This window comes from Carlito syrichta, unplaced genomic scaffold, assembly GCF_000164805.1.
Source record: "Carlito syrichta isolate Samal-C Ts95f unplaced genomic scaffold, Tarsius_syrichta-2.0.1 Scaffold301559, whole genome shotgun sequence".
Lineage (NCBI taxonomy): Eukaryota > Metazoa > Chordata > Mammalia > Primates > Tarsiidae > Carlito > Carlito syrichta.
The window spans coordinates 237,541-260,597 of NW_007245655.1; the positions used below are offsets into that span (position 1 = coordinate 237,541).

The window sequence follows — 23,057 nt, forward strand, 5'->3', positions numbered from 1 at the left end:
CGTGCTATGCACGGTGTTTTGCCTAGGTAAACTGGCTGTAAATTCTGGTACCAGCTCTGGTGTGTTGGTAGTGGCTGCCTTAGAGCATCGTTTGAGAAGAATCGGAGGCAGTGTCTGTGTTTAGCAGAAAGGAGTGCCTTGCTTGCAGTGCTCTGTGGCCATGAGCTTTGGAGGGAAGTGTGGTGGCATCCATATATTTGGCAACCCCCCCAAGATAGAAAGAGTAATGAATGGGGATTATGGATGCATTAACAGGTAGACCTTTGGTTCATTACTTCTTAATGAAGCTTCTCTACAGTTGTTTTTCTGAACTCCCCTGAAGCAGCTTTTGAGTGTGCATGTTGTTATCCATCCTGACCCTTCTCTGCCAGGGTGGATTTAGTCATTCCTTTATTGTTGCTTCAGTAGCCCTTTATCACCTTGACCATAGCACTTCTCCTTTGTTAACCATTTATTCGCTTGTCTGGTTCCACTGTGGATTGTGAACTTCTTGAAGAAAAGGACGGTGTTTTCCTTGTCTTTATATTGTTAATACCTGGCACTGTGCTTGGCAGATGTCTTACACGTATTCAGAAAGTGAAAGCGTTTATTTCCTCCATGACCTGGAGATGAGTGGCGAGACACTGATGACTGAAGGTGAGGTGGCTGGGTCCCAGCTGGGGGTGGTGCTGAGACGCCAAAGAAGAGGCAGCTGCTTTGGGTAAAAGTAAACAAGTTAATGGTTTTGGTTCTTTAGTTTGGAGTTTGGTTTCCAGGCCTGAGAGTTTCGCCCTTAGAAAAACAGCGTGAGGGGAGTGGATTGGGGTAGGATGAGTCTGACTTCGGAGTGGCGGTGTTTGAAAATGCCTGTCGATTCAGTAGTTGTGGGTGGAGGGGCCTGGAGCTGAAGACTCACTGCAGGCAGGAACGCCGCCTTTCCCTTCCGACTCCAGGCGGGCGGGAACACGTCTTGTTGGAAACTGGGGCCTCAGTCATCCGCTCAGTTGTCAGCACGAGCCAGGCACTTAGTAAATAACTGTTGAGTGCATTGACTGCTGCACTGTAAGTTGACTTAAATGCATCTTATGTTGTCTTTAATGTATATTGCTAATTAGAATCGCAGGTTCTAAAATTATCAGTGATAATCGGTTTTCATAGAATCATTGGAATTTTAAACTTTTAGAGATCTTAGACGTCTTTGGCAGACCCCTTCCTATGGAGTCAGCGACCCAAAGTCATTGGCCACACTCCAGATTCAGCTATGTATAGTATTCCCTGATGTGTAGAGCCTTAATTATTTATTCAAAGAAATATGTGCACCGTGCATATCTCCAGGCTGGTAACAGAATGTTGGCTGGAATGGAGCACGGAGCATTCATGGTGTAGCTTTTCCTCCTCTTATTTGGTCATTTCTGTCCTCTCTAGTGCCTTGACCAATGGCTGTGTGAGGAACTGGGAGGGAGATGGGAGCGTATTTGTGCTTGCTGGCAGCATTAGCCTTTTTTGAGTGTCTAATGATTAACACGAGGTTCTGGACAAGCTGCTGATTTTGTTTCCTCCTTCCGTGTCCATGTTAGCATGGTGAATCATGTCAGCTTTAGCTTTACCATTATTGGATAGTATAAATATTAACTATAGACATACTTGTAAACACTGTCTTCTGTTAAACAAAGTTTGGAAAAGGTAGATCTGCCTGAGACCACAATCAGAGGATATAATTTTAAAATACACCAAGTTTCATTTTTAAGGTGTGGATAATTGGTCATCAGATTAAAATAAGCTGATTTGATTTTATAGCTTCCCTAATAGAGCTAGTACACTTTTGTTTAGAACACAGGACAAATATTTCCTTAATTTGAATTAGATTTTTTTTAAAAACATTCTTATTTGCTTTTCTTGTTTCAGTATCAAGATAAAGAGGAAGTTGTCTTATGGATGAATACTGTTGGACCCTACCATAATCGCCAAGAAACGTATAAGTACTTTTCACTTCCATTCTGTGTGGGGTCAAAAAAAAGTATCAGTCATTACCATGAAACTCTGGGAGAAGCACTTCAAGGAGTTGAATTGGAATTTAGTGGTCTGGATATTAAATTTAAAGGTAAGTAAGCCTTAACAGTCCCTGTAACACTAATTAGACTATGGACCAGGGTTTCTTAACTTTGGCACTGTTGACAGTGGGGCTGGCTAATTCTTTGTTGGTGGGGCTGTCATGTACATTGTGGGATGTTCAGTAGAGTCCCTGGCCTGTACCCACAAGATGCCAGTAGTGCCTTTTGGTTGTGAAAACCAAAAAAAGTCCCCAGACATTGCTAAGTGCCCTCAGTTAAGAAAACCACACTGCCCTAGACTCTAAAAAGTGTTGTAATCTGTACATTAAATGTATAGCATTTAGGAAGGCACATTGGTAACTAAGACTTAATTTGAATATTTATAAAATAAGAAATAATCGTTAATACAATAATTGTTTCCCTAACGTGTCTAGTAAATCCTCTATTGATATAGACATATGTGGCCTGAGAAGACCTTCATAGATTCATAATGAAGTAATTTCTGGAGGTCTGAGGCTGTAATGGGATGTGTGGCTACTTAGAAAATTTGGAGTAAAGCTTCAAGTTCAAAATTGTACCATTGGCTCAGCATGTACCCTGTTGTACCCTGTTGATAACTGTAGAATATTTAAAGTTTAAGTCAGGGACTTACTAAACTTGGAGGAGAAAACTCTTCTTAGCTAGTTATTATGCAGGTGCCTATCGGGATCTTGAGTGTGTTTATATTTTTTGTTTTTCTCTGGGAAGTTTGTCAGAGTGCATTTCCTGCATAGGCATTTTTAGTATAATGAGCAGAAGCTTGAGTAATTGAATTTTTGCAGAATCTTTGATTCAGTGTCTTGGTTTTTGAATAGAGCACATGGATCTTGTGATCAGGAGCTTTGCATTTTAATCCCCCCCCCTTTTACTGTATTGATTTAGTGAAGTTATTTACTGAAGTTTTGACTTCATTGTCTCTATGTGTAAGATGAATAGTAACTGACTTGTGGTATTTTTAGTACTAGAAATTGTATTTTAGTACTGTGGTGAGAATGATGTTAACAAGCCACTTTAAAGATAATGTTACTTTGATTTTAATTTGTTAAATTTTATTATTGTTTTTAAATTGTTTTGCTTGTTGAAATTTGATGTGCTGTGTGTATTTATATTCTTTTTTCTCCCTTTATATCCCTTGGGGTTTAATTATAAAATTAAGTAATAAATTTAAACCACAGTGGTGTAATTTGATGAGTCATTGTAAACATGCCCTGAGGTTTGTGTTTTAATTTAATTAGGTAATTTAAGTATTTAATCACAAATAGGAGAAAACTTAGACTAAAATGGGTGGTCTTTGAGAACCTCAATAATGTGTGTAATTGTCTCTGTTTTCTGTTTTTCCATCTTCGGTGCACATTTCTAGTGTACTAAAGAGGAACCAGCAAGAGAATAGGTGAACTCTGGAGGCCTGCTTTGATGCTACATGTAGATTTCATCAGGGTTTGAAATCCCTCGCTTCAGCAAATGTGGATTGTCTAAAGGAGAGCACTCCTTCAGCAGTGCTCAGGCTCTTCTTTTATTAATTCCTACAGGCTGAGATGGAGAGATTATCTAAATAGAGGAAGATGGTTTCCGTGGGCTAGAAGAGGGATTTATTTTCTCTTCGGACTGAGCTAAGGACCTTGAGATTAGAAGAGAGCTAGCCAGGCATTCCCTGAGAGTCGGTGTCAGCGGTTCCCTGCTGCACAGATCTGCTGCTGGAGAAACTTTGAGGTTCAGTGGTCCAGGTGCAGTCGTAAATGCAGGCTGTGCTGATCCTCTGTGTAGCCCTTTGCTGACTGGGTTCAGAGATACAGTTGGTCATGCTTTGGGAAGTGTTCCTGGTTGCTACTTCCAGTAACCTAATGTTCATCAGGTGAGATCTGCCTTGGAGAGTGTGTCATCCAGTTCCCGCTCACGGAGGCATGGAGGGGAAGTGATGTGCCAGGGTGTGGCATGTCATACTAATAACGTAGTGGAAGCTAGAACATTCTGTCTCTGTGCAAACTATTAAAGTATTTACTGTATATTGCTACTCTTTCATCTCGTAAATATTTGACTTTTAGAGATTCCTCTGAAGGCATATTTAAATAAAATTTTGGATATGTTGTGAAATCAGAAAAAGCTACGTATACGTGTGCATACATATTTGCATATGCATGCACACACATCTTTTTGAAAAATAACCTAGTAAGTTCTGTCAGGCTAAGTGGATTGGTGTCGTTTTATAAAACGAAGATAACTGAAGAGACTTTTTTTTTTGAGTCGGAGTCTCACTCTGTCGCCCAGACTAGAGTGCAGTGGCCGCTCCTGGCCACCGCAGCCTCGCCTGCTGGGTTCCGGCGATCCTTCCGCCTCAGTCTTCCAAGTAGCTAGAACTACAGGCATGCGCTACCACGCCTGGCTGATTTTTTAATTTATTGTAGAGATGAGGTCTCACCAGGTTGCCCAGGTGGGTCTCGAACCCACGGGCTCAGGCAATCCACTCACCTCAGCCTCCCAAAGGTGCGGGATTATAGACTGAGCCACCGAGCCCGGCTGAAGAGACTATTTTAAGGAACTAATGGTAGTCTAAATCTAATGTTGGATGCTTCTCACTTGACTTTATGCACAGCTTTCTTTTTTTTCCTACCTCATAGTCTTATATACTAGCACTAGCAAACATGCTAAATGGAGACTACTTAAAGAAAATGCATTAAATGTAGAAGAGCAGACTTAGGTTAAGCATCCTTGAGCCAGGCCTGAATTCATTATCCTCTAATTTTGGAGGGTACCTCTTGGAACCTTGCCATGATAGCATGGAAAGAATATGTGCTTTAGAGTTGAAGAGACTCTGCATCCCATCTCCACCTCTGCTTACCTGTGTGGTTGTGGGCAAGTTATTCAACTTCTTGATTTCATATTTGTCATCTGTGAAGTGTAGGAAATAATATTTGATAGAGTTGTTTAAATGAGATAATGCATGTAAAGCATTTATCAAAGTTCCTGGTACATAGTTTACATTTAAAAAATGGTAATTGTTATGAATGTAATAGCATGCAATGTGGGCCTGTAGTTCCAGCTTGATTTTGTATTTGCAATGATGAAATGTTAAATTAGTGATTGATTATGGAATTTTATTTATCCTCAGACCTGCGGCGTCAGCCTGTTACAGTAACGTTCTTGGTCACCCTTGTATCCTTAGCTGTTAAGCCAGAGGAAGCCTTTAGTAAACTGTTGAGCGCCCAGGCGGCTTGTGCCTGCTTGCTCTTTGTGGTCATCAGGCGATCTGGAATGGCAACCCTGAAGTAGAGGCAGTCGCTGCCCACTGTTTCCCTTCATGGGAGAATTCCTGCGGTAGAATGAAGCACGTTAGTTGTTGAAATAGCAGTGACTTCTGTAAGATTCCTTCCTTCTGTTTATTTTAGTGATCGTCTCTTGAATTTTCTCTTTCTTGAGCGTCCCAACTTAACTTAAGGGGTGCAATTATTTTACAAGCATTTCTTCTTTAAAGTGAACTGGTGACGTGGAGAAATGCCAAGGGCTGCTGAGAGCCTTCTGTGTTTTTAGTTCAGTGATTCTCAGTTGTGGCTATTCTCATCCTCACTGCAATATTTCCCTTCAGATATCTGCCTGGGTGATATGGCCTGATGGGGAAGAGGGCTTGGTCTCTCACTCAGCCTGATTTGTGCTTAAGGTGATCCCCCCACCTCGTTTTCAGCCCCTGGCTTCTGCTGTTCCTGCTGTCCCTGATTCTGGAGCCTCTCTGGTATAAGTTCTCTAGAGGAAGGTGCCCCTACTCTTCTGCAGGGAAAGGGTTGAGTGTCCAGTATTTATCTAGGTGTGTGACGGGTGGAGAGGGGACGGAGGCACTCGCCCCTCGTAGACGTGTTTTATGCAGCCCCCCTGTGTGTTCAGCCCAGCTTTTGAGGTCTGTGGTGCCACTAGGTCCTGAGCATCTCTTGGGTTCTGTGACACCAGACCCCTCCTTTCTTATCCCTCTTCTTTGATGTTTCCCCCTTCTTTTTTTCGTCCTTTGTCTTCTTACATCTGGTTTTCCATTTTCTAAAAATTTGTTGAAACTTTTTCTCCATTGTCTTTTCCTCTTTTTTGTCTTTGAGGACTTAGACCCTTTCTATTTCTTTACTGATGGGTTTCAGGAGGGAAAAAAACATACTTGTGGTTAAGTTCTGCCTTATTTAATTGGAAGCCTGGGAACCTGAGCAATATTTTGTTCTGTTGGTTTCAACTAAAGTGTTTTAGTCAGACCAATAATTTGAAATTTGCCAAGTCGTTATTATTGATTTCTTACACTTTGTACTAACCGCAAATTTGGTAAGTATGGACTTTCTTAAAGTTCTTATTCAAACCATTGATAACATTATTCTCCAGATTGACATCTACACCTTTTTGTTTTCAGCGAAATGTATATGTTTTTGTTCTGATTTTAACAATGACAGAGGTTTAGTGTACACAATTTAGGAACTACAGAATAAAGAAAATAAAATCACATGGATATAATTATCATTAGCATTTGATTTTATTTTCTTCAGTCCTTCTGTCTTTCTTTCCATTCATCTGCTTGTTTTAAAATATGTAAAAATTGAGTTCATGTTACATATATGATTTTTAAGTTTATTCACTAAATCCTTACATCGTGCTTGTGTCAGACACTGTTCTAAGCCCTTTCTAACTCATTGAATGTTATCTATAATTAGTTTTTATTCTGCCTTTTTCTTAACATTTTATGAGTTTGTCCTTACATAGTTACTGTTTTTATTTTTATTTTTTTTTGAGTTGGAGTCTCACTCTGTTGCCCAGACTGGAGTGCAGTGGCCGCTCCCGGCCACTGCAGTCTCGACCTGCTGGGCTCCGGCGATCCTTCCGCCTCAGCCTTCCAAGTAGCCGGAATTACAGGCATGCGCTACCACACCCAGCTGATTTTTTGATTTATTGTAGAGATGAGGTCTTGAACCTGTGGGCTCAGGCAATCCACTCACCTCAGCCTCCCAAAGGCGCAGGATTATAGGCTGAGTCACCGAGCCGGCCAGTTACTGTTTTTAAAATGTGGCTACAGAGTATACTGTAACTTGGATACTGTACTCTTTCTCCATTTCCCAGTTTTTTATATATATATATAATTTTTATTTTTATTTATTTTTTGAGTCAGAGTCTCACTCTGTTGCCTATGCTGGAGTGCAGTGGCATGATCACAGCTTACCACAGCCTTGACTTTCTAGGCTCAGATGACCCTTTAGCCTCAGCCTTCCGAATAGCTGATAATGTTGCCCAGGCTGATGCGAACTTCTGGGCTCAAGTAATCCTCCCTCCCCTGCCTCCCACAGTGCTGGGATTACAGACGGTGAGCCACAGTGCTCGGCCCCAGTTATATTTTAATACTCTCATCCTTTCTTTTCTTTTTCTGCTATTAGAAACCACAGTGCATTTGGCTGTCCTTGCCCATAAGGTTTTGTTTTGTTTTTTTTGAGTTGGCGTCTCACTCCGTTGCCCAGGCTTCAGTGCAGTGGTACACTCATGGCCACCCCAGCGTCGAACTGCTGGGCTCTGGCTATCCTTCTGCCTCAGCCTTCCAAACAGCTGGAACTGTAGGCGCTTACTTACCACGCCTGGCTAATTTAAAAAAAAAATTATTTATTGTAGAGATGAGGTCTCACCAAGTTGCCCAGGCTGGTCTTGAACCCACAGGCTCAGGCATTCCACTCGCCTTGGCCTCCCAAAGTGCTGGGATTACAGGCTGAGCCACCAAGCCTGGCCTCCCATAAGTATTTTAATGCATCTTTTCATCTTTTTTTAGGATAAATTCTTATGAGTAGAATGACTGAATCAAAGGGTATGAAAACATGCAAGGCCGTTCTCAGTACATGCTGCCCAATAGCCACTTAGAAGAAATTGTGCAGTTTATACCGCTGGTCAGGTTGGTCAGCTAGTCAGCACTCTCTAGAATTGTTTCATGAACTTGAACACCCTAGCTTTTCCAGTCCTTTTTTCCCTCTCATTCAGCGGTTATTGAGTATCCTACTTCTCCAGCTGTGGTCAGCTCCGGGGATGCAGAGCCCAACTGGGAGCTCTAGCTTCAGGCATCCATGGACACCTGAGCTTACAAGTGTACTTGCTTAGTTCTGTGTAAATGTGCACGGCAGGGGACAAGGGAGATACCCCTTTCATGGGCTTCTCAAAGGGTCCGAGGCCGAGGGCGCCTAAGAACACTGTGAGTGTGTTGGCACTTTTGAGTCCTTACAGCTGCCCGGGAAGGAGATGACCCGGATGCGAACTGCTTCACAGGTGAGGAAACCGAGGTCCATGGAGATTAGTGACTCACTTTGATTGGCGTCGCTGGCAGGTGCAGGGTCTTCGACGAAGTAAGACTGACCTTTCTGCCCACTTTTCAATACATTTGTCCAAACTGATTTCAGGAGAGACTTTGCCGAGTGCTGCTGGCTTTGAGCTAGGATATTTCTCATTTTCCAATTTAGTAATGCTATCAAAAGTGAAAGTAAGTTACGTTTGGTATGGTATCATCTCAGAACTTATGACTACTTATTGCTTTGTTTTCTTGATGCTTTCACTGCTCATTCAATTATTAGTCCTTTTTGGGAATTGATTACAGATTATTGGTCAGTTTCCAGACTCTAACTAGCCTACTTTCTGTTTGAAAAATCAGTGTTGTTAGCCACTTTAAAAGTTTGATTTTACGTTATCCTCATAAAAAGTATTTAGTTGGTAAAATCTTAATTGTGTCTTCTTCAACATTCACGGATGTGTGTTTCATGACTTACAGTGGTGGGTTTTTCAGATTGTTTTCCAGTTTTATAGGGTACTGAATGCTGATGTGGCATATTCATGCATGTTGCCTTAGTGTCTTCAAAGCGACTTTTCTGAGAGGAGTGCATTTCAGTTGGGCAATCAGACTCTTCAGTTATTTGTGATGTTTTTGTTTGTCTACATAAATGGAAGAGGAGTTTCATTAAAACAGGCAACACACTTTGCACAGCCTGCCATAATGATAGGTTTTCCCCTTTACCACATTTCTTTTTAGACTTTACATCAGTTGAGGGATATCTTCAAGACTTTCTTAGTCCTTCTGAGAGGTTGCCCCAAAATGTCATCTGTTTATATTGGCATTTTCTCCTTCTGTGCACACACACACTGTTCCATACATAGATGCATGTGGAGGTACATGCTTGACTATTCCTGGTGATGTCTTTTGCCAAATCAGTGGAAACTCAGGCTCTTAAAATTTGTTGACATTTTGTGTTTGCTTGGTGCCTACTCTGTACTCTGTGTAGGGTACTGAGGCAGGTGTACTGGGATGTAATCAGTTATGGAAAAAGCTCTCAAGACCTAATGGTGCTTTTGAGGGGCTAACATGCTGGCAGGCGGAGAGTGGTCCAGGCCTTCGTGCTGTGAGGGAGGCATGGAGAGAACGCCGGGGGCTTCGGAGATGAGGCGGGCTGTGGGGCGAGGAATCACGTGCTACTTTGTGGAGGAAAGGGCTGGGGATGGGAAGGATTTTAGGCTGGACGTTTGAGGTGGAGTTAACAGCATGAACTAAAAAGCTTGGTGGCCAAGAGAGCACAAGCCATGGGAGCTGTAGGTAGGGAGTTTGGCTTGAAAGGAAAGAGCTGATAGATCCGTTGGGATGCAGTTGAACTCAGGTTTGGACTGTGAGGAATCTTTTAAAGCTTTATACTGGTAGATGTCATCCTGTGTAGATCTCAGAACTTCCTGACTAAAACTGCCACATGGTTAATGGCCATTACCAACGAATGTCTGTGTTTGACGGCAAACAGTTGGATGGCTTTGCAGAGGCAGCTGTGAGGTCCTGCCGCCACCATAGCCCTCCGTGGCCCCTCTGGCCTGGGCTGCCTTTGTCTGGTGTCGCCCCTGGAACTGCATTGCCTGCTGCCCTTTGCTCGTTTCCAAGCTCCGCGGGGAGCCCAGCGGGGGCCCTTGCTACCAACTTGCCTGCCGGCTCCGGCTACTGTAGGAACCCTTATAGCAATCTCATTTCCCAATACCCTCCTTGCTTCCCTGCTCAGCCTCAAGGGTCTTATTTATGTCTAATTTTTAGCTATTTTGAAAATTCTAAGTTCGTTGCTACCTAGAAAGGTGTGGGTAGAAAGAAAGTCTGTGTGGGAGTCATTGCTGTTGGAGACAAATTAGTGTTCTCCTCCTACCTTGAGGGTGAGGGTTAACATTTCCTTGTCCTCCTTCCATGGGACTTCGCTGTTGACTGCCATCTTTGGTGGCGTCATTTTGGGATTCTCACTCTGGGCTGAAATGTAATAAGAGGAAGCTTTTCTCTTTGTTGAGAGTTGGGGAGACATATTGCTGGGTGCTTTGAGTTAGACAGAGCTCAGCTGTTTTTTTATGGAAATAATATTATAGGTAGTCATTAAGTTCATGGTTCAGCTACAATTTATGTTTAAGTTTCTGTCAATATTTAAGAAGTTTGAAGCCAGACTCGGTGCCTCAGCCTGTAGTCCCACGCTTTGGGAGGCTGAGGTGAGTGGATTGCCTGAGCCCGCGGGTTCGAGACCCACCTGGGCAACTTGATGAGACCTCATCTCTACAATAAATCAAAAATTAGCCGGGTGTGGTAGTGCGCGCCTGTCGTTCCAGCTACTTGGAAAGCTGAGGCTGAGGCTGAGGCAGAAGGATCGCCGGAGCCCAGCAGGTTGAGGCTGCGGTGGCTGGGAGCGGCCACTACACTCCAGTCTGGGTGACAGAGTAAGACTCCAATTCAAAAATAAAAAAAAAAGAAGTTTGATAATGTTTATTTGGGAACTGTATTTCAGATTCTAAATAACCAATATTATAGTAGAAATATAGTATAGAACTTAAACTCAAACCTATGCTTTCTTTTTTGTTCTTAAGATTGATTTCTTATTTTTTTCAATTGTTTAAGTAATATGCCAAAGCAATTGAATCCTTTTGATTGATATCTAGAGTATTTGTAGGTTTTTTGGGTTTTTGTCTTATTTTTTTAGAAGCATAAGCACATTTAAAAAATACTAGGTTTATAAGTTAGAAACCATCTCGACAGAATTATGGTAGTAGTATTTTTGAAATCTGTCAGGAGTGGAAATGACTCATCTCTAGGGGACTTTCGGGCAATTTATAAACCGTGAGGTAGAGGTTTGCCTTTTAATCTTCTTAATTTTGAATAGTCACTGGGATTTTTTATAGGATCTGTGGCTTCTAGTGAATTGTATTTCCAAGAATGTTAAGATGAGTGTTTATTTAAGAGATTTTATGGCTAGGAATTGTTACCTCTGTTTAGGAATGTAACCATGAGCTTTTGCATGTATATGTTAAATGAAAACTTTCTCATGTGTTTTTTTATTTTTGTTTATAAAATCAGTTTATTTTAAAGCTACTTAATGTTCTTGTCTAATTTTCTTTGTATGTGGATGATGTCTTCACTTAGTAAGATAATCTTTGAAAATAAAGATGACTAAGATTCTTGTATTATAAAAACTCTTAAAGATACACGAAAAAGGAATGAAATGAGTAGTATATTGAACCTCCATATATCTATGACTCAGATTTAACTATTATGAATAGAAATTTTAACTTCAGGAAATGTTGGCATTTTTCTTGTGTTAACTTTCTCTGTAATTCTTTTTTGCAAACCAGTAGACTAATTTGCAATTTCTATTTTATGCAGATGATATGATGCCAGCCACTTACTGTGAAATTGACTTAGATAAAGAAAAGAGAGATGCATTTGTATATGCCATCAAAAATCACTACTGGTACCAAATGTACATAGATGACTTACCAATATGGGGTAAGTATTGAATGTTGTATTTAAAATTTGAGAAAATTTGTATAATAAGCACGATTTATGGAGTGATGTTAAGGTGATTGTATGCTGAATCATGATGTAACTGTGTTTTCACTATTGTCTACAGAATGACTTCAATACCAATTTTATGGTTCCCTGTTACTTGAAAGTTTTTTGACCAGACCTTACATGAAAGTCCCCCAAAATATAACTTTTGTGCAGTGTAACTTTTCAGTTTCAAGAATAAAAAGTGCTTGGAACAATCTCCTCTGTCCCCATTTTCTCATATTTTACTTTAACCTGTTCTTTGAAATACAGTCAGAGGACTCAGTAGGATTATGAAGTTTAATCCTGCCTTTTTCTCATGTAGCAACTGTGGCAATAATGGTTTTTAGGCATGGTAGTTTCTTGAAGAGTTTGTTTTGCTGGTTCCTGTGCTATTTTCCAAAACTCTTACATTTAAAAAATTTGTCTGCCTTTTCCTCTTGGTTATCCATATTGATGGAGAAGAGCTATGACATGGTTCATACACACTTATGTATGATCCAAAATCATTTGTGTTGGACTTGATTACATTATTTAAAATGCGAAAGCACAGCCAACTGTCTTAGCCAACATGTTTGAGCACATTCTTCTCTAATTGTTTTTTGTTTGGTTTTGTTTTTTCGTCTCTGGGCATCTGCTCTTGTATATAATTAATGTTTCTTCCCATTCTTAAATTTGTTAGCAGACTACTATGCTCATGAGCAGTAAACTATGAAAGTCTGGACATATAAGATCAGAGTTTCGTTGTACTAGGATGAAATTTATAAGGAAGTTAATCTCAAGAGATAATTGTATGCATCATCATTACTGTGTTCCATGTTAATTACGTATATGTAGTTAGCATTTCCTATAAAAGACTGTAATTACTTTTATGGTAACTAACACAGATACTTCTGTGATCAGCTCTGATGGTAATAGGAAAATGTGCCGAATATTCTCTGATGATTTCTGAGCCTATAGTTCAGGAAAGCCCATTGGTTTGGGCTTCTTTTGTTTTTGATGAGAGAACAGATTCTTTGCCTGTTTGTTGCTTACAGGCTTCTTGTTTGGATCTTTCATTTTTTTTCAGTCATTGCTGTGGGCCTCTTTAGCAGCAGTGGCAACTGTGCTTTCCCAGGGTTAAATCCTTGTTAGCCCCGAGACTTCAGTGTATGCCTTGCTTGGGGAGATAATTTGGGTGTTCCTGAATGTCTAAACCATAGGGAATCTTTGTCAGAAAAAAAAATTCTTATCTGACTTTTCTTGGGGTAAAGGTTTCAGAGTCTTTTGAAAGCCTCTTAAAGAGTAGCTTCTTATTTGGTATAACGCTTTCACTCCCAAAGTCTGTTTTTCAAAGTAGACAGGTAAATAAATAAACGTTAATGAAATTAATTCTGTAGAGGGATTTAATTATCCCTCTGCAACCCCAAATAAAACAAAAGTATATTTTTTGAACTTGTACCAGTTAGACAGAATCACTTGGTTAATAAGCTATAATCCTCTGTAAGAAGTGACCATATTGGTTTCCTAATACTGTAATAGGATGTCTTGACTGTAGGGGGAGGCCCTAAGACATAGCTGATAGAGCCAGAAGCTCTTGGGAAGTGTCTAGGCTTGTCTGGAGAGCCTTGGACAAACAGTTGACAGATTGAGGGCACGAGAGATGGATCCTCAGCTGTCACCTTGTTGCCATCACATTATGTGGATCTTCCTTCCCATAGTCCAGATCATGTTAAAAATGACCATTCTAAACTGCTACCTCTTTGCCATTTATCTTCAATACTCTTCATTTTGGTGATTTCCTAGGTACAGGTCCAGTACTTGGTGTATACAAAGGAGACATTTTAAGTTTTGGTACCCATGCATACATGTGTGCATCTTACTGGGAATGGTGGGTCTTAGGTTATTACAGAAAGTACAGAACTGGGTCTCTGGAGACCTTCATTTTAATTTTGGTTTGATCACTAATGGCTTGGTAACCTTAACAGATGGTGTGATATAGCACTTCCCTGAAATTTTGAGGTGTTAGGGAATGCACATGTGTAAGATGATATTGTTACAGTGATGATAATACCAGTGACAATGCGTGAGCATTGAAAATTAAATTAGGCCAGGTTCGGTGGCTCAGCCTGTAATCCCGCGCTTTGGGAGGCTGAGGTGAGTGGATTGCCTGAGCCCGTGGGTTCGAGACCCGCCTGGGCAGCGAGACCTCATCTCTACAATAAATCAAAACATCAGCTGGGCGTGGTAGCGCATGCCTGTAATTCCGGCTACTCGGAAGGCTGAGGCGGAAGGATCGCTGGAGACCAGCAGGTGAGGCTGCAGTGGCCAGTCTGGGCGACAGAGTGAGACTCCAACTCAAAAAAAAAAAAAAAAAAAAAAAAAAAGAAAAGAAAAGAAAATTAAATTAGTGATCAGTTATGCAGCTGTTCATAACCTTTCACTGTGGTATGACCTGGTGTGTATTTGCTAAGTAGTTAATGAGGAGAAGACTTCCAGTTTGCAACTTTGCTTTGTTCTAACAGTGAGGAGTCATGATAATACTGCGGTTTTATGCCAAATAAAAACACTGGCAGTGAGCTTTTTGCTTCTAGGGTATTTTAAATATTAAGTGATGTTACCTTGCATAAAATGTTTCTTCTTTTGTAGGCATTGTTGGTGAGGCTGATGAAAATGGAGAAGATTACTATCTTTGGACCTACAAAAAACTTGAAATAGGTTTTAATGGAAATAGAATTGTTGATGTTAACCTAACTAGTGAAGGAAAGGTGAAACTGGTTCCAAATACTAAAATCCAGATGTCCTATTCAGTAAGTAGCAAAATAATTTTATGCAGAAAGTAGTTTGTGATCTGATATCAACAATTTAAGTGTGTTTTTGAGCTTTAGTACATGAAAATGTTGCTTGAAACAGAATGCAACAGAATACTATGGGAACTATTTCCTCAGTATGCCTAAGTAAGTCTCCTAAACGTGAGGAGAGGTTTTGCTTCAGACCTGCGGTGTTAGACACCAGTCATGCATTTACAGGGCCTGCTGTGTGCTGCCACGAAGTTTACCATGTGCCTGGCAGGTCAGCTAACCCAGCGTGTATTCCATAGTTGTAGTTTTAGATTGCAGGACTTGATGCTTCTCTTTCTTTTTTGCTATTGCAGGTAGAGATGATGCCGTGGTGCAGGTTGCTGGATAGGTAGCGTTACCACGGCTTCTCTGTCAGCTGGAGTGCTAGCCTCCTACACACTGACAGCTTGGCAGCTCTTTAGAAACTGTCAAGCAAACTGTTCTCTTAGGCTTAGGTAGTGGAAAGGAGAGAAAAATCCAATGTAGGTAGGGTTTCTCTTGACCATTATTTTCCTTGTAACTGGAATGAGTCCATGCTGGTAGCCAGTTTTGCAAGTTTTTCAAACTTTGTACATGTGTAACTAGTGCAAATAATGTTTGTATAACTGAACTTACAAAGAAATTTGATAGTTGTAATAAAAGTAATGTAGTAAAAAACTAAAGATGTACGTCCCAGTGTATTTTAAAGCCTTTAAATACTTGTGACGTGGGCTTGTACTAATTCATTTCTTGCTACATTGTCAGGTTAGAATACGTAAGTCAGCAATAGTAATAGTCTTTGAAAACGGAAATAATTCCTCTAAGGAAAATTACATGTTTTGTTAATACACTGAGAGGAAGGTTGGTTAGTTTTACCTGTTTCAACTTCTCAAATTGTCAGTAACTTTCCACCATTTCTCTAGTTAATTTTCATTGTAAATGTGTAAATAGTTCTAAATTTCGCTTAGAGTTTTGTCATAAGATTATTACTGACCTTTGTTTTCAAGTGAAAGTTTTCTCTTTCAGGTAAAATGGAAAAAGTCAGATGTAAAATTTGAAGATCGATTTGACAAATATCTTGATCCGTCCTTTTTTCAACACCGGGTAGGTAAACAGTGTGTGTATTTTAAGACATTGGCTGCACCAGTCAGTTTAGCAGACGTTGAGCATCTGCCATTTGCAGGATACTGTGTTGAGGACTGTGATGGGAAGAGTTAGCTAATGATCTAAATCAGGTCACATCAGGTGTGAGCTTGAAGTCATACTGGTGATAGGGAGTTTTAGAGGAAGAGCCAGAATTCCCTTCTTCATGCCTGTGGTTTAAACTAATTAAGAGAGCTACAGGGAAGAATATAACATGTGGGAAGCCAAAATAGCACCAGGAAGACTGATACTGGAGACTGTGGCTTTTATCTGTGGTGGAGTGGGCTTCCTACTACTTAAATTCAAAATTAGACAACCCTATACACTCAGACAGTGCTAGATGATTTCAGGCTTCTCTGTGTGGGCATCGCCCTTGAGGAGGACGAGCAGAATGTCTGCATTCTCTAGGAAGGAAGGGATGGCTGAGAGAGTGGAATGAGGCCAGTTTTTGCTAGTGGGAATCCTTCCACCTAAAAAGAAACATCAAGCATGAGAAGAAATGTCTCCACCACTTCACCCCCCACCAACGATACAAGCTGGGTCAATTCATAAGACCAGTGGAATTGGTGCTGGTTTTGTACAGGTAGTTTGGTTCCTGTTTTTGTTGTTGTTTTGAGTCAGGGAGGGGCCCATGCTCGAGTGCAGTGACACGATCACGGCTCACTACAGCCTCAACCTCCTAAACTGGAATTACAAGTGTGCACCACTATGGCCAGCTAATTTTTTGATTTTTTTTTTTTATAGCGATGAGGTCTTGCTATGTTGCCCTGGTTGGTCTTGAACTCCTCGGCTCAAGCGAGCATCCACCTTGGCTTCCCAAAGTCCTGGAATGACAGATGTGAGCTATTGTGCCTGGCCTAGTTTGTTCTTTGTAGCAAAAAGCAAGCTTTATTTTGCTGGTTCCCTCCTCAAGGATGGAAATAAAAAGTGACGCATGAGGGGATATATTCGTTCTCCTCGTTACTTCCTGGATTGCCTCTTCTTTCTTTTGGTCTCATCTTTTGGACTGAAATTCTAAAGTTTATCAATCACCTACTTTTGAGCTGGCGCATCACTTTTGTGGTCTCAGCTTCATATATTGCTGCTAGGTTCTACCCTTAGGCTCTGCCAGAACCATCATCACTTCTTATCTTCCTCAGGGTCCTCGGATTAAGAAATTAATGTGGGCTCTAGTTTTTACAGGAGCTAAAATTTCCTCCTCCCCCTCTCCCACCTCCTTCCTCCCCCCCCCGCTCCCCCCCATCCCCTTGGCCCTAGGCCTGTGTTTTCAGGTATGTTCAGGCAGTCCTGAGGGTGTAGGCATTGCTTGCTTGTAATGTAGACAATATCTGAGAATATGGAGGCTCCCAGCTGACACTGCTGCTGGACACTAGGTCTGCCTTGCTTCTAATCCCGTCTGGTATTGACAACTGCGGGGAAAGACCACCTTGGTGTTTTCCCTGCAGAGCACTGTATTGTTCTTTGGGAACCTGCTGTGTGTGCCAAGCACTGTACTAGGTAAGCAGGATACACTAGAACGAAAAGGCAGTTTCCTGCCTGCTAGGAGCTTATGTTCTAGTGGGGGAGACATGCAGTTGACTGGTAAGTGAAATGTCCGTGTATTGTGCTCAAGAAAGAAAAAGCAGTGGGACAAGAGCAGGGGACAAGCTGCAGGCTGAGCCTCTGAGGTGCCCTTTGTGCTTGTTTGACTTGAGGAATAACAGGGTGATGAAGTCAGGTAGCAGGAGCCAGGCCATCCCGGTCACTGTGAGGGCTTGGGATTTCACTCTAAGGCAAAAGGGGCAGGGGAGCATTGCCGTGTTTGAGTGGGGGAGTGACACACCTGACTGTTCCAAAAGGATCGCTTAGGTTAGGTTGCTGAGAACAGGTTCTGGGAGATCAAGGGTGGAAGCAGGGAGAGCTGTGGAGAGGCTGGTGAGACAATCCAGATGGGAGGTCAGACCAGTGTGGGAACAGTGCAGGGGGTGAGAAGATGCTAGATTGTGGATGTATTGAGGCCAGAGCCAGCAGGATTGCCTGATTGACAGGAAGATGAAGAACGATGGAGGTGAACTCCAGGGTTTTCGGCCTGAGCAGCTGTTAAGAGTGGAGCTGCCATCACTGGGGCTGTGTTTGGAGGAGATCTGGAGGGATGCAGTTTGGGGCATGTTGGATTTGGTGTGTCTGGAAGTCATCCAAGTGGAGATGCTGACCAGCTTTCTGGAGTTCAGGAGAGGTCTGGGCTAGAGATGCACATTGTGTGGTAATTGGCATATAGACGATACTTAAGGTTATGAAACTGGTGTGATTACCAGGAAGGGAAATGTGGAAAGAGAATGGCCCGAGGACTGATCCTGGGGGCTGTAATAAGAGTTTAGGAAGAGTCAGAGAGTCCAGCTAAGGGCTTTGAGGAAAAAAGTAAGCAGTGTGGTATTCTGGAAGCCAAGAGAAGAAAGTGTGTCAGGGCAGGTAGACGGATTAACTCTGAGCTGTTGATGATGGGTCAAGTAAGGGGAGCAGTGCAGAGTGACAGTGGGAGTCATCCAGAGTCATTAGTGAACTTGACAGAGCTGTCTGGGGTGGTGAGGAGGCAAAATCTCAACGGGGGAAGGGGAGTCAGGGAGTGGAGCTGTGGCTATTTTTAAGATGTAAGAAAAACATTCTATTCATGGACTGATGGGTTCCGTGGAGAATCTGAACCTGGCTGTGCAGGAGAGCAAGGGCAGGTGTGGGTGGGGTCCCCTGTGTGTGTGCGGGGCTCGCTTCTCATACAGTGACTCACGGCACAGGCAGAGGGGCAGGAGCTGAGTTCAAGCTCTGGTTCTGCCACTTACCATGGCCATGGGTAAATGGCTCCGTTCTTCAGCGTGTGTTTCTTTAATGGTGAAGCCAGGCTGGCAACACTCTACAGAGCTGTGGGGCAGTTTCACCTTCATGCTGTGTATGAAGCATCTTGCTCTGTGTTCGGTACATGGCAGGCGCTCAGGCAGGGGCAGCCCTGTTACCCGTCTGCAGGTGTGTTCTGAAAGGTATGGCACACCGAGCCTGCAGCTTGCGGAATCGCAACACTAGGGGGTGCTGGAGTGCCGGAGTCCGTAGGGTTAGTCAACCTCTTTGTGAATGCAGGTTTCTTCATTCTTTTTAAGAATTATTTTCCCAGGCCTGGTGCAGTGGCTCACAGCTGTAATCCCAGCACTTATGGGAGGCTGAGCTGGGAATATTGCTTAAGCCCAGGAGTTTGACACCAGCCTGAGCAACATAGCAAGCTCCTGTCTCAAGAAATATTTTCCGTGGTGTAATAATTTCAAAATCTTGCATTTCATAATTTTTAGGATAAAGGAATCTTATAAGATGTCAAGTTTTTAGTAGTGTAATCTACTAGGTGTTGGTTTAATGTCTGTTTTAGGCTGCATATATCTTATGTTAGAAAATGGCAGACAACCTTGTTAGAAGATTTAGCATTTTGGGTGTCTCTTTCTTGTTACTAAACAGTGACTATATAAAACTGAAAAAAAAAAACTTGATAAGTTAACTAAGAGTGGATATATGTCATGTATTTTCTTTCCTTGAACTTTTGACTTATTAATTTCCCAGCATGAAAACAAAATAAAATCTTTGGAAAAGCCTATTATTATAGACTGCCCTTTTTTTTTTGAGCTAGAGTCTTACACCATTACCCAGACTAGAGTACGTAGCACACTCACAGCCACCCCAGCATCCACCTCGTGGGCTCTGGTGATCCTTCCTCCTCAACCTTCCAAGTGGCTGAAACTACAGGCACACGCTACCTTGCCCGGCTAATTTTTTGATTTACTGTAGAGACGAGGTCTCGCCAAGTTGCCTGGGCTGGTCTCGAATATGCAGGCTCAGGCAATCCACTTGCCTCAGACGCCCAAAGAGCTGGGATTACAGGCTGGGCCTCTGAACCCGGCCAGACTGCTTTTATAAACCTTAAACGATTCTTTTATGATAAACTTAGATTTGCATAGCCTTTTTTGGCAAGCATTTTAAAAAACAGTGTTTCTTGTTTCCTTGATAATTTCAGTAGGTGCTTAACAGCATAGTCATTTTGAAGAAGGAACGGGCTTACGAAGAGGCAGAGGCAGCCGACTGGCTGCTGTTTTTCAGGAAGGGCCATAGTTTGTCCCTTCCCTGGAGCTCTGGTAGGTGACAGGGCCAACCTGCGCTGCCCCAGGCGTACGTACTCAGCACATTATGTGGGTCTGCGCCTCGCGGCATCCAGGGCTGGAGGATGTCTGTGAGGGCCTGGGAGGTGTGGTGAGCGTTTCATGGTGGAGAGGGTGCCTGAGCTGGAGCCAAAAGACTGCGTAGAGTGTGCTAAGGTGGGTCGAAGGAGATCTCATGTGAGAAGAAATCATGAGCAAAATACAGGGAAGGATGTAAGTGTGCTGCGCCTGTGGGGCCTTATGGGGACAGGCCTGATGGATTTGGGACATAGCGGAAGGAAAGTGACTCGAGCAGGTGAGGTGCCATGTCCCAGCATAGAATACTGGGGGTAGTTGAGATTTGATAAGAGGGGTGATCTGTGGGCGTGATGCCTCAAAGACTTGCTTGATAGCTTTTTACAGGAGAAGCGAAAGGAAGGATAGAGACCAAAAAGAATAAAAAGGGCAACTAGGAGGCCATTCGAGCTACCAGGGTGTGAAGTGAGGACATGGGGAAGAAGGATGGATACCAGAGACACTTTGAAGAAAAATAAACGCTTTGTAATTATTACCCATGGAGGATTAAGGAGAAGGAAGAACCAGAGACGAGTCTAAATTTTCAAAGCCAATTTTAGTACCACTAGCAGAAGTTAGGGAATCAGAAGCAAGTGTTCCATGTGAGGCGAAAGAGGATGCGTTTACTTAAGGGCAGTCTGAGTCGGAAATTCCAGAAAAACATCCAAGTGGGAATTACTGTAGTTAGCGAAAGTCTGAAACATGAGTGAGAGAGAGGACTGGAGACCCACGGTGGCATGGGGCGTGGGATGGAGGGTGTTGTCATTGTCGTTGGAATGCTAGTTCAAGGTTCTGAGAGCCCCAGGAAGTCACCGTCCAGTGCCGGAAGAGTTCACAGAAGGTGGGAGGATCCCCCCTGAAGATGAAAGAGGAGAAGCAGCAGTTGGCGAAGTAGTGTGGCACGGTGTCAGGAGAGGTCAGACGGGCCGAGAGATCAAGGACAGTGAGGCCCATAATGGGCCGCTGACCGTGGAGAAATTCATTGCAGGCCTTTAAGAGAAATGTCGTGGGGCAAAAGTGTGATTGTACGTGTTTTAGGGGAAGTGAGGGGAGAAAAGCATTGGTGCTGGAAGAAGGAGGGAGACCAGACAATGAGGGGCAAAAGGTGAAGTGGACACTTTAAAATAATCACAGTGGAACAGTCACTTCCACCAGTATCTCCTACCCGTGATGTGCCAGCGCCCTACCGCTTGCTTTCCCTGAATTACCTTGTTTAAGCCTGTGGCCAGCGCCAGGGTGTGGATGCTGTTCTAGAGGAGGACCTTCGGAGATGCTGATGCTGGTGAGGGATGGGGGGTAGAAGGAGGGGGAAGCATCCCGCAGGGCACGTGAGATGGAAGGCGTGCGGAACGTGATGTCAGGGGGGTCAGCTTCAGGGAGACCGAGGGCAGGACGAGAGGCTGTGGGGTGCACGCATGAAAGCCACGTCATGCCGCAAGTGAAGGCAGGAGAAGGTGGCACTGGGGCCTGGGAGAGGGGGGAGACATGGTGGGACTATCCTTGGGGACCTTCTGGGAATCAAAACATAAACAAAGGAACACCGAAGCAGCACCATAGTCCGAGTTCAAGTCAGATGCACCTTGTGGCCCTGAGCCCGTACTGGACATACTGTTGTGGCTGGCATGTGGATGAAATCCAAGCCAGGTGCCTTGAGAACATGGAGGAACTGGGGGCTCCTGGGGGTTTGTGTGCCACGGGTGGCTCACTTGGAAAGGACTGAATGGTGGTGAGGATGAGCTCACCAGAAGCAAGTGAAGGAGGTCAGTCAGGAAGGTGGCCTGCGTTCATGGCAGCCAGCTGCGATGGTGTGGTCTTGGTGTTTTAAGAATTTTCAGGTTGTTGATGCTCAATAAGGAGGAAGAAAACTTAACATTTGTTGAGCATCTCAGGTGCCATACTACTTATGTGTTATTTTTTATTTTTATTTGTTTAATTTTTTTTTTTTTTTGAGTCGGAGTCTCACTCTGTCATCCAGGCTAGAGTGCAGTGGCACGCTCACGGCCACCGTAGGCTCAACCTGCTGGGCTCAGGCAAGTGATCCTTGCGCCTCAGCCTTCTAAGTAGCTGGAACCATAGGTGCGTGTCACCACACCTGGCTAATTTTTTTATTTATTGTAGAGGTGAGGTCTCACCAAGTTGCCCAGGCTGGTCTCAAACCCCTCAATCCTCTCACCTCGGTCTCCCAAAATGCTGGGATTGTAGGCTGAGCTACTTATGCGTTATTAAACCTTACAGGTCACTTACAAGGTTAGCTCCTCCTTTTTGGAGGTGAGAAAACTGAGGTAACAGCTAGAAATTGGCAGAGCCTATTTGATCCCAAAGCCCATGCTTTTTCTGTGTAATGCTGAATAACGTATGCCGTATGGCCAAAAATGCACTTCATTCATGCAGTCAGTTTTGAAACTCTATGTAAGTGATAGCTTGTTTTCGGTGTAGGGGAGCTTCCTGCAAGGGAAATGAAAACTCATCCCCAGAGTGTCTGAAGTCTGGATTGTTTTCTAAAAGATTTTAACAGACTGTTGTTGTTTTGCCTTAACATCCAACTGTCATCATGAGACCAGTGAGTTTTGTGACTGATATTTCATGTTGGTAACACTTTTTTTTTGGTTATTTTAGATTCATTGGTTTTCAATTTTCAACTCCTTCATGATGGTGATCTTCTTGGTGGGCTTAGTTTCAATGATTTTAATGAGAACCTTAAGGAAAGATTATGCCCGCTACAGTAAAGAAGAAGAAATGGATGACATGGTGAGCAAATGTGGCACGTTATATTTGTAAAAACTGTTGGGGGGCAACCTCTTCAGGTCCCCTCCCACTGTGGGAGCTTTTCTGTCCTCTCAATAAATCCTGCTTTCTAAAAAAACCCCCCAAAAAACAAAAACCGTTGAACTCAGCGTTATTTGGAATGTTGGTCACAGTTTCTAACGTGAAATCCTTAAGGCCAGCTGAATTTTCAGCATTGAGAATTTTTAGGTTTCATAAGGGTGTAAAGTGCCCAGTGTGGTCTAGGACCATG

At 42.9% G+C, this 23,057-nt stretch overlaps 1 protein-coding gene across 1 annotated transcript; it reads left to right on the forward strand.

The window, feature by feature from the left end:
* Positions 1-554: 554 nt before the first annotated feature.
* Positions 555-22,789, forward strand: LOC103257133 (transmembrane 9 superfamily member 3-like; the record flags this gene model as incomplete). The annotated part of the gene is made up of 7 exons (XM_008054866.2): positions 555-636; positions 1,163-1,242; positions 1,885-2,080; positions 11,716-11,838; positions 14,509-14,669; positions 15,705-15,782; positions 22,658-22,789. Coding segments are annotated over exons 1-7 (852 nt in total), but the record flags the coding sequence as incomplete, so codon positions are not given.
* Between the last annotated feature and the right edge of the window lie 268 nt (positions 22,790-23,057).